At 39.4% G+C, this 19223-nt stretch overlaps 1 protein-coding gene across 2 annotated transcripts in view; it reads left to right on the top strand.

The window, feature by feature from the left end:
- LOC124621876 (CRAL-TRIO domain-containing protein C3H8.02) overlaps positions 1-19223 on the top strand; it is a 69425-nt gene that overhangs the window by 32503 nt on the left and 17699 nt on the right. For both annotated transcript variants that reach the window (XM_047147342.1, XM_047147341.1), the window contains exon 3: positions 3686-3901. In XM_047147342.1, the coding sequence (XP_047003298.1) occupies positions 3686-3901 (216 nt within the window). The remainder of the gene's footprint in view (positions 1-3685; positions 3902-19223) is intronic.

Consider the following 19223-nt stretch of genomic DNA (forward strand, 5'->3'; position numbering starts at 1 on the left):
CTTAACGATCTCACCCACTTCAGTACTGTTTTTGTCCATTTCGCTCTTTACAATAGGACATTCGTCCCCATCCATGAAAGTCACATTCATGTCTGACTTATAGTCGGTTACAGAACCAGTCACACTTAGGTGTTTCGGTTCACTTAAAAACTTAACCTCTACAGCTTTGTCCTCAGTCACACTGACTTGTTCGTTAAAGTCACTTATTATTTATCACTTAATATAACACAGCTTTTACAATGAATTACCTTGTTCTCATTCACTCTTCTTCTGCTGCTCTGATGCTGCTGCTGTTGTGGTTGTCAACTTGGTCCATCGTCTGCATGACTGTGGCAAGTTGTAATTCTCTTGGCAAGGTGTCTTGTTTACCTCTGGTCATCTGTGTCCACCTGTGTGCTGATGGGCTGCTCCTGTACTCAGTGGTTGCTTCCATAGAACCCACTCACTGACTGGCTGCTGCACCTTCTTCACTATGAAACCCCAGTACTGATTGGCTGTATCATCGTTTAAAATCACTCGAGTTCACACATCACTGTCAAGTTTTCATGAGTTCTAGCTTATTGTGCCAACATACAATATTCCTCACCCACAAGGGCACTACATGTAGTGGTTTCACCTGCTTTGTTTCTGCGTTTGTTGTCCTCTGTGTCGATGTACTGCGTTGTTGCACTGGCTGAAAAAATGGGGTTTGTAATTTGGACACTGACTATGGTAAATAATGTAGCCGACAGATGCACAGTTACGTTTCAGTCTTTTACTTTTGCTGTTCACAACCCCCCTCCCCAATAATAAACAGTGATATGGCCAGTGCACTATTGTTTAACCTTTGATAAGGCCCATGAATAGGTTGCAAGCGAACCTCCACATACTGCTACAATAGTTGACTGTTGAACATCTATGAGCAGTATAAACATAACTACATAATTCACAGCTCTTGAAGAATAAACAGGTACATGTTGAAACAGTCACACAGTCACTGTTTTTATCCACAGCCTATTGGAGTAACACTTACTGTACTGTTGTTCTAACCAACACAAGGTCCTTGTCAGAAACTCGGCCATGAAATGACTGTCTCGTGACCAAAAATCATGCCCTTATATATTATCACAATAATAGGTATTGAAACTGCACATTGTTCAAAGTTTAATTTACGGAAATTACAATTAAAACTTAACTCATTAAATTAACTGGATACATCGAAAATTGCATCTTTTTAACAGTTTATCTACTGCAAGAGTTAGCCAAATTATTTGTTTAAGTCATGAAATTAACAAATATCTTTATGCAAACAATACCTTTGACAAATTAACTCAGGGCTGATTTTACTAAAATGTTTTTGAATAGAGCCTAATAGATACTTTAAGATTATTAGTATTTCGTCTTCCAAATGTGTATAATTAGTACAGAATTTATGTTTGTTTATACATCAACAGTAGACTCTAAGTCACAAAACAATTACTGATTTCACCCTGTAATGAAAGATACTAACTAGGAATAGTCAAAATAAATTAGAAAATTAATTACATACATAAAACTGAGCACAAAATTAGAGCCAGTACTATATTCTTCAAAACTGAGGGCCAACCTTTCTCTTTTATGGAAATGCAGATCATATTCACGTATGTTAAAGGTGATTAATTAAAATTTAAAAAAATGAATTTTAAGGAGGCAGATGGCAAAACGAGGGGCAGAAAAATTATCCCAGTTTGCTTCGTCACACGTTAAGTTTTGCTGTTTGGGCAGAAGAAAACTGGAATGGCTAAAGTAGAGAGTACATAAGATGCAGACAAGCAATAGCAAAAATGTTTTTGAAAATAGAAATATGATAACATTGAAGATAAATTTAAATTTTTCGGAATGTAGCATTGTACATAAGTGAAATGTGGACAATAAACATTTAGACAAGAAGAGAATAAAAGCTTTTGAAATGTAGTATTATGGTAGAATGCTAAAGATTAGATGGGTAAGTCAGGTAACTAATGAGGAAGTACTGAATCAAACTGTGGAAGAAAAGAAATTTATGGCACAGTTTGATTAAAAGAAAGGATTGATTGGCAGGACACATCCTGAGGCCTCAAGGAATAGTCTCTTTGGTAACGGATGGAAGTGTGATCGGGTAGAAACTTTAGCGGCAGACTGAGGCGTGAATACACCATATGAACAAAATGTTCTGAGACTGATTTTATTCCTGGCATGTAAGCAATGCCAGTGCAGTAACTACACTGCCAGCATGAACTAACAACTGTAAACAACAGATATGCGTTTGACCAGACAGCTGTGAGCAGGCAGTGTTAAGTACTGAACGTGCAGACTTAGTGTGTGAACATTTATCATGTCACAAATCAAAGTGGAACATCGTCTCTAAATCTAATGATGTTGTCCAGAAAGTTTTGAAGAAAAGAAAAGTGTGCATGTTCTTGTCCTGCGAAGCTTGACTCCCAGACAATAACGACAATGCTTGGGCAGATGACGCAACCTGATTTAAATGCAAAACACAGACAATTCATTCCTGGGAAAAATCATCACATGCGACGAAATCTTACATTATCAATAGAAGCCTACCACAAAATGCCAAAATGCAGAAATTTACATGGAGGGTCAGTGCTTTGATTGTGAAACTGGCATTCAAGCTACTGTGATATGTGAATTGAACAACTTGCTGCCAAAGGAGTTTTCTGACAGTTTCAATGGTTGTGTGAATGGTCTGTGCAGTGTACTCAAATGGGGGGAGGTTATGTAGAACACCTGAAGCATTGAAACCACCACCATAACTATTCCCTATTTTCTGTCAATCTAGTCTCAAAACTTTTTGAAATTGTGAGATACTGCAAGAAGGTACATATGAATGTAGATTGCAGTAGAGATCAAGAGGCTTGCACAGTATAGACTAGCATGGAGAACTGCATCAAATTGGTCTTCAGACTGACCACCACAACAGCAACAAGCTACCAAAAACATGTTTATCTTACATTATCTGTGTCACATTGCATCAATGCAAACTCATCTAGTATATTTTATGAAAATTATAGATTGCAAAGTATAGAGTGCTACTCACCACATTGCTGAGATGTTGAGTCACAGACAAGCACAACAAAATGACTGCTAGACAAGTAAGCTTTTGGCCAAAAGGCCTTTACCTGAGTTAGACAACATACACAAACACATTTACACAAATGCAACTCACACGGATGACCACTGTCTCTGTCATTATTCCATTCTGGACTTTCCATTGTCTGATTCATCTGGTATATGGTAATATAAACAAAACGCCTCTGACAAGTCACTGACGTCTTGATCTCACCATTATGTACGATGTATCTATGATGGTAAAAATCACTTAATCAAGATGTATGAGTCTGCTCACAAGTGAAATGGGAGTGAGTCTTTACTTTTACTCATTCTCTATGTTTCAATCATTTTAGCTACTACTTTTTGATATCTCCTTATTGTTTTAGTCCCTTTGTGTGTCCCTTGAGACCCAAAATGAGAAATATCTTATGCAGAAAACTACTTATTCAGAACTTTCATGTTTACTGCTTATTATCTATCTCAAGGGCTCTCAGTGTAATAATAGCATTTGTTGTGTGGGTATTACGACTTCAAATTTATGTCACACTAATCATTTCTATTAGCAATTTTTGCTCATCAGTCAAACATCACACAATAAAGAAAACTTTTCTTTCAGGCAATTCTGAAAACCAACAAATGGCGTAAGGAGTACGGTGTCGAATTGTTAAATGAAAAAAATCCAATTATCCAGAAGCATGTGGAAGGGAAGAAAGCAAGAGTGCTGCGTCACAGAGATGTCAGTGGGAGGCCGATTATTTATATTCCAGCAAAAAACCACAATGTTAATGACAGGGACATTGAAGAGCTGACAAAGTTTATTGTTTTCTGCCTGGTAAGTTGCATTCTGTTAAAGATAGCCATTTGATTAATGTATTGTTTGCACACTTGCTGATGTCACTGCACACTTGTTGATGTCACCATTTCACTTCTTTGCATCAGTGCATCACAGAAAACTTGATCCCAACTGTAGGTAAATTGCATGTCTCATGTATCTGTAACAGTAGAGACATGGTATAGCTATTCTTTAGAGGTAAAGGGTTATGGGGTGCAGTGGAGAGACACTGATTTCCCTCAGGCGCAGCTTTGTTAAAATGCTGCCTCTCCGTCTGGCCTTGGAGTCTGTTCAGTAAGTACTGAGTGAGTGAGAGGAGATTAATGTGCCACCTCCAGCTGCCTTTTGCCCTACCAAAAAATTACAGTCAGATAGAAAGTAGGACGTGCTTTCTGGAGGCTGGGTGATGTGTGTGTGTGTGTGTGTGTGTGTGTGTGTGTGTGTGTGTGTGTGTGTGTAGCAGGGTGGGGAAGAAGATGGGCCAGTGCACGCTGACCCTCACATTCAGAGGTCTCTAAAATTAATTTATTTTGGTACAAGGAGGGACACAGTGTAGAAATATATGTTAGGAGATACTGAATACAGCATATTACACTCCAGTTTGTGAACTTGATCTGTTGCAGTTGTCCCATCCAATTAATTTTGGACATGACAAACTCAGCTAAAAATAGATGTAGAACTGTCATAATGTCTATCAAAGAGAACAAAAGTTTACTCTCGGGCAGTTGTGCTGGCCGGACGTCAGAGACTGCACTCCTGTAAAGTGAACCCGATATTTTTGACTTTACGGATTCGACACCTGTACATAAGCGGGATCGTATCTCGGAGCCTAATTATGTAATCCGAGTGAAAACATTTTCATTTAAGAGAGGAGTGATTATTACAGCTCATTGTGAACTGCCAGAATTTATCTCAAATCCTCAAAAAGATATGAGGCTGTGAATTTGAAAGTGTTTGAAAATTTCCCAGTTTTCTTAAAACCTTGCTATGTAGAAGATCAAGTACAATCAGAATATTAAGAAAAAATATGGCCTAGAATGTGAAGGATACAAATGCTCTTACTATTTCTTTGCTTTGTAACAGATTCCGTGATGGAGTCTCACTTAACAGTTGCTGGTGTTACAGCCCGCAAGCAATTACTATGAATGCCTAGGAAGTCTTGTGGTGCACACTGGTGAGGGCTTTGTAGAAACTGCTACTTTAACTCAATATTTGGATATTTCTTGCAGTCTGTTCCGGTTTTGCCAAAAATCTCATTTTTATTATACACTACCTTGATTAGACAGTAGTTATATACAAATATTAATTTACAGTATTAGGAAAAAATTAGATTGCTACTCACTATATAGATGACATGGTGAGTTGCAGATAGGCTCAGTGAAATGACTGTTACACATTTAGCTTTCAGCCAAAGCCTCCTTCAGCAAAGGAAACGCACACACGCATGCACGCGTGCGTGCGCGCGCGCACACACACACACACACACACACACACACCACACACACACACACACACACACACACATTCACACAAGCAAGCACACCTCAAACACCCATGAATGCTATCTCTGACAGCTACTACCAGAATACGTCTGTCATGTTGAATGAAAGTAGCAACGTGGGGTGGGGTGAGGAAAGAGGAGACATAGCAGGGTACGGTTGGGGGAGGGGGGGGGGGGAGCGCTGTCTGGTGGGGTGTGCAGGAAGTATATGGTGGCATTACAAGACGGCAGGTGCAGCATCTGGAGGCTGTGTGACAGGGATGCGTGTGTGTGGGAGGGGGGGGGGGGAGGGGGGAACAGAACAGGAGAGGAGCAGGGTGGGGAAAAAAAATGGGCCGGTGCATTGTCAGAGAGCGGCACAATGAGGGTGAGGAGACGTTAATAAGGAGGACATGATAGGACAGAGGGGGTGGAAACTGTTGAGTGCAGGGCGTGGGGACAGTAGGTTACTGTAGACTGAGGTCAGGATACTTTTGGGAGCAGAGAATGTTTTGTAAGGTTATTCCCATCGGGACAGTTCATAAAAACTGGTGTCGTAGGGGAGTATCCTTATGGCCCATTCTGTGAAGCAGCCACTGAAATCAAATATGTTATATTCAGCTATACACTGTGCCACAGGGTGGTCTGCTCCACTCTTGGCCACAGTTTAGCTGTGGCCGTTCATCCTGGTGGACAGCTAATTGGTAGTTATACCAATATAAAAAGCTGTGCGGTGGTTGCAGCAGAGCTGGTATATGACACGGCTGCTTTCACATGTGTGGCCCGGCCTCAGATGGAGTGGGATAAGCCTGTGACGGGCTGGAATAGGAAGTGCTGAATGGGTGGATTGGGCATATCTATAGGGATATGATCCCTGTAGCAAGGTATTAGGATTGGGCATGGCATAGAGATAGACTAGAATGTTATGGAAGTTGGGTAAGTGACAGAACACCATGTTAAGAGGGTTTGGAAGGATCCTAGGCGGGATATCCCTCATTTCATGGTGTGATGTTAGATAATCAAAGATGTGACAAAGGATATGATTTAGTTGTTACAGTCCAGGATGGTACTGGGTGACAAAGGGGACAGCACGCCTGTGTAGTTTGTTCTTGGGGGTGTTGGGAGTATTTGGGAAAATGGCATGGCAAATATTCTTGTGGACTAGGTCTGGGGGTGGGGGATAGTGTCTGTCTGTGCTGGCCTTGGTAGGACCTGCAGCATACTGTGCAAGGGTGTTCTTGTTGCTGCAAATGTGCTGTCCCCAGGTGGCCAGGCTCTATGGGAGGAATTTTCTGGTGTGGAAGGAACGGCAACTGTTGGAAAGCATGTAGTGTTGGTAGTTGGTGGACTTAATGTGGAAAGAGCTATTGATGGAACCATCAGAGAGGAGACGATCAATGTCAAGGGAAATAGTCATCTATTTATTTATTTAGCCTTACCAGATTAGGGCCTTCAGATATTTTCTTCCATTTGCACAGGGTTTCACACATGCTAATCTCTGTGCATCGCACTTTAATTAATTAACAGCAGTACTGTGAACCAGGCAGTGTGTGTTGAAATATCTATGCCAGTTAGCACGTAGGTGACATAACTGTGCTTAAGATGATCAAAATTACAAACATCTGGCCCGAGATACTGGAGTTGGTGGTTGTGTGCACATGAGGTGTGCTTGCTTTTGTGTGTGTGTGTGTGTGTGTGTGTGTGTGTGTGTGTGTGATTTGTGTCTGCAGCTTGAAGTGTCTTCTTTGCAGTAAGTAACAATCTTTTCCTACATTGTTGATATTCCTACCTGCAGTTTCCTTTGTTTGATTAAACATCAAAGATGGTTGCAGACTGCCTGGAGCACTGTGAGCATTCCTGAGAAAGTATTTGCTGGATAACATAGCTGTAATCATCAGTCAAGAGCGCAGATGTTTGTATGAGCTCCTTTTCCAGTTCCGAATGAAAAATCCTTTTATGTTTTTGCAGAGCATGGAGAGATTCTGATGCCATTTTGTGAGTTGTAGTTATGCATAGACGTGTACTGGACCTAGTAGCAAACCCTGGGGAGCACTTAATATTACCTGTCTCCATTGCAACTTTGTGGTCCCAGAGCCGGCACACTGTTGGTGAAAGATTTTGTATTAGTGAAACCATTGTACTATGGAAATCGAAATGGAAGAGGAAATAGATGAAGATGAGATGGGAGATATGATACTGTGTGAAGAATTTGACAGAGCACTGAAAGACCTAAGTCTCAAAAATGCTCCAGGAATAGACAAAATTCCATTAGAGCTACTGATAGCCTTGGGAGAGCCAGCCGTGACAAAACTCTACCATCTGGTGAGCAAGATTTATGAGACAGGCGAAATACCCTCAGACTTCAAGAAGAATATAATAATTCCAATCCCAAAGAAAGCAAGTGTTGCCAAGTGTGAAAATTACCGAACTATCAGTTTAACAAGTCATGGCTGCAAAATACTAACACGAGTTCTTTACAGATGAATGGAAAAACAGGTAAAAGCAGAACTTGGGGAAGATCAGTTTGGATTCCATAGAAATGTTGGAACATGCAAGGCAATACTGATCCTATGACTTATCTTAGAAATAGCTTAAGGAAAAGCAAACCTATGTTTCTAGCATTTGTAGACTTAGAGAAAGCTTTTGACAATTGTGACTGGAATACTCTCTTTCAAATTCTGAAGGTGGCAGAGGTAAAATACAGGGATCTAAAGACTATTTACAATTTGTACAGAAACCATATGGCTGTTATAAGAGTGCAGGGGTGCAAAAGGGAAGCAGTTATTGAGAAGGGAGTGAGACAGGCAGGGTTGTAGCCTACCCCTAATGTTATTCAATCTGTTTATTGAGCCAGCTGTAAAGGAAACAAAAGAAAAATTTCGATTAGGAATTAAAATCCGTGGAGAAGAAATACAAACGTTGAGGTTTGCAGATGACATTGTAATTCTGTCAGAGACAGCGAAGGACATGGAAAAGCAGTTGAATGGAATGGACAGTGTCCTGAAAGGAGGATATAAGATGAACATCAGTAAAAGCAAAACAAGGATAATGGAATGTAGTTGAATGAAGTCAGGTGATGCTGAGGGTATTAGATTAGGAAATGAGACGCTTAAAGTAGTAAATGAGTTTTTCTGTTTGGGAAACAAAATAACTGATGATAGTCGAAGTAGAGAGGATATAAAATGTAGACTGGCTATGGCAAGGACAGCATTTCTGAAGAAGAGAAATTTGTTAACATCGAGTATAGATTTAAGTGCCAGGAAGTTGTTTCTGAAAGTGTTTGTACGGAGTGTAGCCATGTATGGAAGTGAAAAATGGACGATAAATAGTTTAGATAAGAAGAGAATTGAAGCTTTCGAAATGTGGTGCTATGGAAGAATGCTGAAGATTAGATGGCTAGATCACATAACTAATGAGGAGGTACTGAATAGAATTGGGGAGAAGAAGGAATTGTGGCACAATCTGACTAAAAGAAGGAACCGGTTAGTAGGACATGTTCTGAGGCATCAAAGGACCACCAATTTAGTATTGGAGGGCAGCGTGGAGGGCAAAAATCGTAGAGGGGGACGAAGAGATGAATACACTAATCAGATTCAGAAGGATGTAGGTTGCAGTAGGTATTGGGAGATGAAGAAGCTTGCGCAGGGTAGAACAGCATGGAGAACTGCATCAAACCAGTTTCTGGACTGAAGACCATGACAACAACAAGATAAAAAAAAAAAAATGCTGCTAAAAGACCGTGTTGCATTTTCTGTATTCAGAGCATGTCTGTTCTCCAGTTCATTCTTAGTGCTATCAGTAGCTATAAGAGGTGTATCATCAGTATTGATGATGGTGTACTCATATCATTTATGTAAAGAATGAAAAGCAGCGGGCTTTTATTTTACAAAGGATTGTATAAGGTCAGCAATGTCCTCTCATGTTGTATTGATCAAGTTTCTGCTACAGTGTAGCATTGTGATGTTTGCCTGCTTTGTTTCTTCGTTTGCTGTCCTTGGTGTCGACGTACTGTGTTGCTACACTAACTGAAAATTATGATTTGGAAGTTCGACACAGACTACTTCAGTGATGTAGTTGACAGGTGCACATTTGCGTTTCACAGTTCTTTACTTTCACTGTTCACACCCCCCTCCCCATAGTACACAGTTGTATGGCGAGTGCACTATTGTTTAAAACTTTCGATAAGCCTCATTAATAGGTTGCAGGCAAACATCCACATACCGCTACAATAGTTTACTGTTGAACATCTATGAGCAGTAAAAACCTAACCACACATTTCGCAGTCTTTCAGATGAATTGGAATGGACACTGTCATTGCTTTTAACACATGGCCTATTGGTGTAACACTTATTTCACAGTTAAGTGGATGCATTGTTGTTGATCTAACCAAAATGGGTTCCATGTCTGAAATTTGGCCGTGGACTGACTGTGTCAGGACCAAAAATCTGGCCCTTATATTTCCTTACAATAATAGACACTGAAACTACACATTGTTTGATGTTTAATTTACAGAAATAACAATTAAAACTTAACTCATTAAATTAACTGAATACATCAAAAAATTCCTTCTGTTTCAGAGTTTCTTCTACTGAGGAGGTTAAGCTGAATTATCTGTTTAAATGATGAAATTAACAGATATCGCTATGCAAACAATACTTTTGACAAAACTGTTAATTATTTCGTGATTAATTCAGGGCTGGCTTTGCTAACATGTTTTCGAATAGAACCAAATAGATCTTTTAAGAATACTATTAGTTGTTCCTCTAAATGTCTATAATTAGTACAGAATTTGTTTGTTCATAAGTCAACAATAGAATTTAAGTTATGAAACAATTACTGATTTCACCCTATAACAAAAGATACTAACTAGGAATAGTCAAAATAAATTAGAGAATCAATTACTTACATAAAACTAAGCACCCAATTAAACCTTGTGTTATATTCGTTAAACCAGGAACCAACCTTTCTCTTTTATGGAAATGCGGACTATACTCACATATGTTAATGGTAATTAGTTAAAAGTGAAAAAATGAATTTTAAGGAGGCAGGTGGCAAAACAGGAGGGGAAGTAAAAAAAAAAAAGAAAAACTCCCAACTTGCTTTGTCACAACATGACACACACATCAAAAGCTTTGGTTAGATCTAGGAACAAACCCAAACTTTCTTTTGGTCATTTAAAGCTGTCATTGTGTGTCTCATGAAATTTGCAGTTGCTGACTTGGTTGACCTAAGACTATGGAAAAGAAATCGCTTTATGGGCTTTGATGGACTCAGGACTTCCATAGACTGGTTTATTAAAAATGTCAGTGGTTCTAGGCACTGTGAGCAGTACTTAACTACTCTGGTAAATGCATCATCAAACTGTTCTTTATTTTTTCTTCTGTTAGTTACTTTCATGTTCCACAGATCATTCTGCACGATAAATCGTCATGATGTGGAATGAGTCACTTTACATTCATTTTGAAAATTAGTATGTACATCTATTTGTACTCTAAACATCACCATTTTTTTTCCTCCCCCAAAATGAAAACAAGATATACAGATTGAGTTAGCAATTCCTACCCACCATCTTTTACACATTACAAACATAGAAATCCTTCTAAGGAACAGAAGGAGTTGTCATTTTACCGTGCTGTGTGTTAGACACTTTATATTGCTGGGTAAGTGATCAAAAATTTTTGTTGCAGCATTGTGCACCCCTTTCTGTGTTAAAGACATCCTTAATATTGAGTACTGAGTACCATTTTTTCTTCTAGTTTTGTAATTATGTACCTCACTGTTCCTTTTGAACTGTAGTGGGGGAATAAACATACTGTGAAGCAGCAGTCAGAATGCCCAACTCCTTAAATATAGTTGCGGGTGAGCACCGTGTATTATTAGTACAGCACATTTGTAGGCAGTGGAGGCACAGAGACTGTGAAATTTTGTATGGATTGTATCAGTATGGCCTTCTTGACAACCGTGAATGAGTATGTTAGACTGAAAAGCTGAACAGAAATGAAATAAGGTACTGACATCATTAAGCACTAAAGAATTTAGTTATACAAAATTCCCCATGCAGCACCCTCAGTCGTGTCGATATGCCCGTGTATGCCCTCCTCCCTGGGTACAACTTCAGCTGTGACACTCTGAAATAGAAAGAGACCGAGCACTCTGATGTGATAAATGTTGGTGCTATACACTGTAAGTGGATTGATGCACATTTTCACTCCACTCATTTTGAGACCTCACAAATCATTATTCTCATGGCAAAAATAAGAAAACAGATTGCACTACAGCACACAAAATGCTTGAAACATGGTGGTGCTTTCAGATTTTACACAGTGTCCAACACTTTATATCACAGCAGTCTTTATTTATTGTGTGTGTGTGTGTGTGTGTGTGTGTGTGTGTGTGTGTGTGTGTGTGTGTGTGTGTGTGTCATATCTGGGGATACTGGTAATGAGTCAAAAAACCTTGAGATTTAACTGCTGTCTGGTGCAGTTTGCATTCTGAGCACTTTGTGTTATATATTTTATCTGTTTTTGGCATCTCCTAGCACAGATAGATCTTCTCACTCAGTGTCACTGGGCGACCATTTATGCTTGTGTGCTATTAGTGGCTCCATTCAAATGCTGTTGCTGTTGTCGTTGTCACCGTTGTATTTATTGGTCCTATTGTCTACTGAGCAGATTATGCATAAGACATTGGAGAAGTCAAGTTATACAGCTGAAAGTCATTTCTAGGCGTATGTATTTAAGGTTACAATAATACACTTTATACATAAGTATTTATATAACACACTTCATAAATTTAAATATTAGTCAATGCAGTAACAGCAGTGACGCTATAAATATGTCTTTAGAGATTTTCCAAAGGTATTGACCTCAGTAACAGCTTTTATGTTTTCAGGAAGTTTGTTATAAAGTTTAACTCCCATGTGAAAAGTGCCTTTTTGGCACAGAGCTGTGCTGATTTGGGTTATATGTAAGTTTCTTTTTTGTCTGGTAAAGTGATAATGTATTTCACAGTTTTTTTGTAGTCTACAGTCCTTACGTATTACATTTATTTAAAAAAATAAAAGGGTTTCCATAATGTACACATTGGTAATGGAGGAATACCAGATTTCTTAAACAGTGGTTTACAAGAGTCTCTAAGCGTGCACCCAAACTAGATTCTAATGGCCCTTTCTTGTAGTTTAAAAGTCCTATTAGCTGTTTTAGAGTTTCCCCAGAAGGTACCTCAATATCTAAGACGAGGATCAAAGTAGGCATCATATGCATTCATTACTGTTTTCTCACTAGAGCATGTGCTGTTTATCTGAAGTAGCGCCTCTCTGCTCACCTTTTCGTGTTTTTTGATACTCGCTGTGCCCAAGTACAGTGGTTAGGAACGAAGATGAGCTTTCCCATTGTGGTGTCGCAACTAGTGCGCAATCACCCATTTGTCTATTAAAAGCTTTACTTCAGAATGTATGTGGGCTGCAATGTAAGCCGGTAGAGTATTATACGGTCAGTAACGGACGAGTTGTGTCCTGCAGACTGACGTCACGACCATCTGTTGCAGCTGCGCGTGTGAGAGCAGTGGAGTAGCGCTGGCAGGCCACTTACATTATACGAAACTAAAAATATTAATAACTAATAAAGTAATAACCTGAGGAACGTCATATTTGATGTACATCCTTCTGTTGTGAAAACAAACAATATGTCAAAGTCTGAGATCAAAAATAGTTGTATTTTGGAAGTTAGTAAAATTCCTTAAAAAAAAAATTTAATTTTCCGACAGTCAAGAATTTAAATAAATACAGTGATGTGATAATTCACCTTCAGTGACTATGTACGATGATCTGATAATACTTTCAGTGTTCATATATAAATTTGGAAAGTTTTTAGTTTCAGAAAACCTCTGTGACTTTTCTATAATAATAATTTCAAGAATTCTAAGTAAATATGTGTATTGTGTGTTAGGGTGTGTGTGAATGAGAATGCCGGCGTGAGAGTATGTGGGATGTTCGGCAGTATTAAAAATCATTCATGTAATTCTCTACAGGAACTGGCAAGTATTCCAACTCTGTAACATGGAAACGAATCCACTAGTGGTTCCCCTACTAGTGAATGTCGGATGTCCAAGTATGTATGCTTATGTATAAGACAGCCAGAACATTCGCAACTACATAATAAATTTCCAGATATAGAGTAAAGTTTATAGTTCATTTTGTTTTGTTTATTTAATTAGAGAGCTTTGTGTTACTTAATTTGATGACGTCAATGAGCCTAGAGAAGTGGTTGGTGCTTGCTAGATTTTGGCGCGAGCCGTGCCCTAGAAGTGAGTTCTCATTGGTCGTAAGTGCTGACAGCCAATGAGAAATGAGACGGTTGGCCGCCTAGCGAGGAGATATAGTTTTGAGTGTGGGAGAGTGAGAGAGGAGTCACGAGCTAGCTTTGATTGGAGGCGGTTATGCTGGATGTGACTTTTCGCATGATGTGTAAGATGAAGTCTTGGGATGACTTCTGTGTTATGGTCCAGTGTTAATGGTATCTGGTAGTGACCAGAAACTGTTTATGAAAACTTTAGAGTGTTGTGATAATTCGTTCCGACGAAAATCGCGAGTGAACTTTGAATTATATAGCGTGGCGGTACTGAGTATATTATTACTGAGTATTTTATGGCGAGCATTAACTATTACTAAAGACAACCACTGAATATCATGTGCAGAAGTAATTGGCTGATCATTGACTGTGTTACAAGTAATTGGTTTCGGAATTTGGGAAGGTAAAAGTTCTGGCTGTTTTAGGTATAGTGATAACTGTGAGCAGAAACTTTAGTAATTTTTGTAAATGTGGGCTGATGATCTTGCTTAACGGCAATAAAGATCTATTGAAGGTTTAAATTTGAACTACATGTTTAAAGTACGAGTGACATCCCCTTTCCGAATCATTTCTTTAAAGTACATAGAAAATTTTCAGCAAATTTTACTTATAGCGGCCTCCGGCATGTAGCTATGAGGTTACAGTTTCCTCAACACTGCTTTTCTGTGATCTCGTAAGCAGCTGCAGTCAGGAGTTTTACGTGCGAAGATCTACCGCTGTAAAGAGGTAGATGAACAAAAATTATAAAGGAAATTGCATTGCAGCAGCAACGTATAATCCGTCGCAATTGGTGCACCGCACGCACTCACGTAAAAATCCGTCGCACCATTGTAAAGGGACATCATCCTCTAGAATTACTTTTTCTCAACAGTAGTAGTCAATACCAGAAATATTTTTCGAATTTTGGACAGGTCATTATTATCTAAGATGCTTTTCTGAAAAGTTTCACATAGTTTTATCCACAATAAGTTAGATTTCAGGCTAAAATTTATGAAAAGGAATTTCTTTATTTTTGTTGTTACAATCGATATGTACTAGCTCTGAATGTACAGTTAAAATTGTTTGTTTTTTTAGAAACATTTGAAATTACAAAATATTTGACACATTTAAAATTTCTGTTATTAATTGTGCAATCTAGTACTGTTTATTATGTTTATTTCTGGGTTCATTTATAAAATAATAATCTAAACTAAGAGAAACTAATTTAACAAGAAAAATTATAAGCCCTTTGGAATATTGTTATTACCCCAGAGTGAAGTAGTAGTGAGTAAGCCTCTGATGTGATTGGACTTCTTTTTGTATTTTGGACGAACAATGTAAATTCGGCTTTGTTAATGTGAAAATTCAAAAGACAGTGTGATATAGTAAATGTGAGACAATAAATTATCCCGAAAACAAACATTCTGCAAATACACCCTTCAAAATTATTTAGATCAATTGAACCATGAGAACATAAAATGTGAGAATTTCAGCCTCAAGAATTAGATCACTAGACATGAAGAACTGGAGCCAACTGAGCAAGAAAAGATAAGTAAAAAGTTTATTGTAAATCTTACTCCTCTCATATCTTCTTAAAAGACTTCACTATTGTGGACAGTGACAACAACAAGAAAGGGAGGGGCAAAGTACACTAACCAACTTATGAGAGTTGTGAGTAGTCTCATCAGTCCTATATGGATGATTTAATTCATCTTTGTCATCAGGAGACTGAGGAGAAACTTCTAGTAAAGGAGCGCGAGAGTTCTGGCACTGACCAAGGCAGCAATAGTTGGGGAAAATCAAAGGCAAAGCAGATGGGTGTACTTTGGCTCACGGCTGCAATTTACGACCTAGGGATACAGAGCAGTGTTAGGAAAATGTCGGGATGGAGGAACTACAATAGATTATTATTAGTGGTGCTAAATTACAAACTTTTTGGGAGTGTTCATATTTTTCTGTTTAGAAGCAGTTTTGTATTCCATATATTCACTTCCTAATTGATTACATATTATGTAGAAGGAAAAATAGTGGGAGGTGCGAAATACTAAGGTCATATACGATGAAGGAATGGCAACACAACATTAGTTGATTGTAGCGGATTGTGAGATGAAAGTATGTAAAAGACAGAGGCACATAAATCAATGTGATAGGAAAATCAAGTGGTGGAGATTAATGGATAAAAATTTGAGAGAGGAGTTTAGTGAAAAAGTACTGGGAAAGGTAAAATTGGCAGAGAGTGTGCAAGAGTCCTGGAAAATAGATAGTGTTGTTATAAGGAAGACCGGGGAGGAAGTGTTTGGGGTAACGCCTGGGAGAGGGGTGCCAAAAGGTAGGGAAGCATGGTGGTGAAATGAAGAGGTGCAGAAGGTTGTGAAGGAAAAGAAAGATGATAAGAGGAAGTCGGATATGTCTGGAAGTGCAGCAGATGGCAAGCATATAAAAGTGCAAAGAAGGAGGCAAAACGAACAGTGGCTAATGCTAAAGCTGAATCAGTAAGGGAGACATATGAACAACTACAGAAAAATCAGGATATGAGACAAATGATACGGATAGGCAAATCAAGAGATAAAGCTTCTAAGGATCTAACAGCAATAAAACAAATGAAAGATGAAACAGGAATAATTCTGCATGACCACGGAAAAATAATCCAAAGGTGGTTGAATTATTTTGAGAAATTGCTGAATGAAGAAAATGTAAGAGTGAAAACTGAAAAGGAGGGGCAAACGAAGGATTAACGATGGATATAGTCTGTCTGTAAACTCAAGAGCGAGCAGCGGTTTTGGTGGGGGAAGTGGCCTTTCCCGGAAGAACCCTGCCACTGGCCTACAGGGGCACCCAAAATCAGTTGCCCGTTACTTGTCTAGCGGTGTAGCTCGGCGTGCAGTGATATACGTCGTCTCTGTTCGTGGAATCTTAGGTGCCAGTGTCAGTCAATTGACTTTGTGTACTCATTGATATACTTCAGTATCCAGAAGTTATGGATAATCGCCCTGCATTGCAAGAAAATGTGCAGAATACGAAGAAGAGGAGGTATTTGCGGACTAACGAGCGTTCGATTGTCTCTAACATTATTAAGAACGTGTGTTAAGGAGGCGACACAAAAGAAACTGTTGGCTAATATTTCCAGTCCCAATCAAAGGGCTGCAGTATATGCAAACGTCAGCCTCGCCACAATAGGACGCATAAGGAAGGAACGTGAAAACAAGGTGCATGGTTTCCTTGAATCGCCGCGAAGGAAAACTAATAATTTAGGGAGGAAACCCATTGTTATAGACAGTTTCACAGAATGGGTCATCGACAAATGATGGAGAACTTTTACATAAACCAAAAAAATAGTGCCCACATTACGGAAATTACTTACTACCGTGAAACAAAAAATACATTTTGCTTGGCACAAAGGTGTTTTACATAAGACGTTGCGTGAAATGGGATTTACCTGGAAATACTCTTCAGACATGTTTACGAAGACAGTGACCAAAAAAGCAGTGCAAATCGAACTAATACAATATAAGAAATTATAAATTTCTGGTTACTTTTTAAACACTCATCGTGCTCCAAGAATTGTTAAGTTTCAATGCAGCCCTTCAAAGAAAAAGTTTACCTTTTAGTAGAAACACAAAGCAAGGAAAAGCCTTAAATTCTACAGATTGATTGGACTATATCTGGTTCGTCTTACGAATAGAGGAACATACATTCACATGAATAGGCATTCGGTTCTATGTTCGTAGTAGAATCCTGACTTCTGTTAATATTATTATATGTTAATATTATTTGCTCTATAATGTTTTGTTTTGAAGAAGCTATCGTTTTTGTTTTCCTTATACTCTTAACGCACTTGCCTAAAAATAAACGCAGGCAGGACGTATCTTCACAAGGCGTCACAACAGATTTAAAGCACGCGCCGCGGCAGGGACTGTACTACGTTGTGAAACAGCCTGTAGAAGCGCCCTGCGACGTAGCAGGGTAGGCAGAGTGGGGACTCGCTCGCTCGCTCTTCAGTTTACAGACAGACTATATAAGTAGAGATGAAGTTGAACAGGCAGTTGAAAAGATGAAAAATGGGAAGGCAGTTGGCCCAGACCAGATCCCCGTTGAGGTATGGAAGTGTCTCGGTAAAAAGGGAATTGAGCTCCTTTGGGATTTAATGAAGAAGATTTGGCGACAGGAGGAGATGCCAGACGAGTGGAGAACTAGTGTACTGATCCCAATATTTAAGGGGAAAGGTGATGTGCAGGACTGCAGTAACTATAGAGGTATTAAACTGATGGCACACACAATGAAAATTTGGGAAAGAGTTATAGAAGCAAGATTACGCAAGGAGACTGTGGTGTGTGAAGAACAGTTTGGGTTCATGCCTGGAAGAGGAACGACTGATGCAATACATGCTTTAAGGCGGATAGTGGAGAGACACGGGGGGGCTACAAGCCGATCTACATATGGTTTTCATTGATTTGGAGAAAGCATATGACACAGTCCCAAGGGAGGAAATATGGAGAAGCTTGAGAGAGCAGTGCGTGCGAGAGAAGTATATGAGGTTAGTGAAGGAAATGTACAGAGGAGCAATGACACAGGTGAGAAGTAGTGTGGGCATGACAAAGGTGTTTCCAGTAAAAGTAGGGTTACGTCAAGGGTCTGCGCTTAGTCCCTACCTCTTTGACTTGGTTATGGATGTGCTAGTGAAAGATGTGAAGAAGGAAGCACCGTGGAACATGATGTTTGCGGATGATGTGCTTTGTGAGCAGAGCATCGACAGACTTGAGGAAAAGCTGGAGGATTGGAGGAAGGCACTAGAAGAAAGAGGGATGAAAATTAGCAGGACAAGGTCAGAATATTTAGCACTGAAGGATGTGCAGATGAGGTCTTGCAAGATCCAGGATGATGACCTGAAATAGGTCTGCAAATTTAAATACCTGGGGTCGTACATACAGAGGGACGGGGGACTGGAAAGCGAGATACAACACCGAATAAATTGTGGTTGGAACAACTGGAGGAAAATGACTGGTGTGTTGTGTGACAAGAAAATGAACATTGGGTTGAAAGGGAAAGTGTACAAGTTGGTGGTAAGGCCTGCTATGATATACGGGGCAGAGACATGGCCAATCACAGTAGTCCAGGAAAGGAAGATGGAAGTGGCGGAAATGAGGATGCTGAGGTGGATGTGTGGGGTAACAAGGAAGGACAGGATTAGAAATGAATTTGTTAGAGGAGCTGTGAAAGTGGGACCCATGGGGAAAAAGATACAAGAGAACAGACTAAGGTGGTACGGACACTTACAGAGAAAAGGGGAAGAGTATATCGGAAACAGAGTTGAAGATATAAAGACTGAAGGAGCAAGAAGGAGAGGAAAACTGAAGATGAGGTGGAAGGATAAGATATCTGGGGACCTAAGGGAGAAAGGATGGAAGAAGGAAGAGGCAATGGATAGAGTACTATGGAGGAGAAGGATCCAGAAGAGCAACGCCGACCCTACGTAACGTGGGACAAGGTGACGGTGAAGAAGAAGAAGATATTCACG

The sequence above is a fragment of the Schistocerca americana genome, chromosome 7, assembly GCF_021461395.2.
Source record: "Schistocerca americana isolate TAMUIC-IGC-003095 chromosome 7, iqSchAmer2.1, whole genome shotgun sequence".
Taxonomy (NCBI): domain Eukaryota; kingdom Metazoa; phylum Arthropoda; class Insecta; order Orthoptera; family Acrididae; genus Schistocerca; species Schistocerca americana.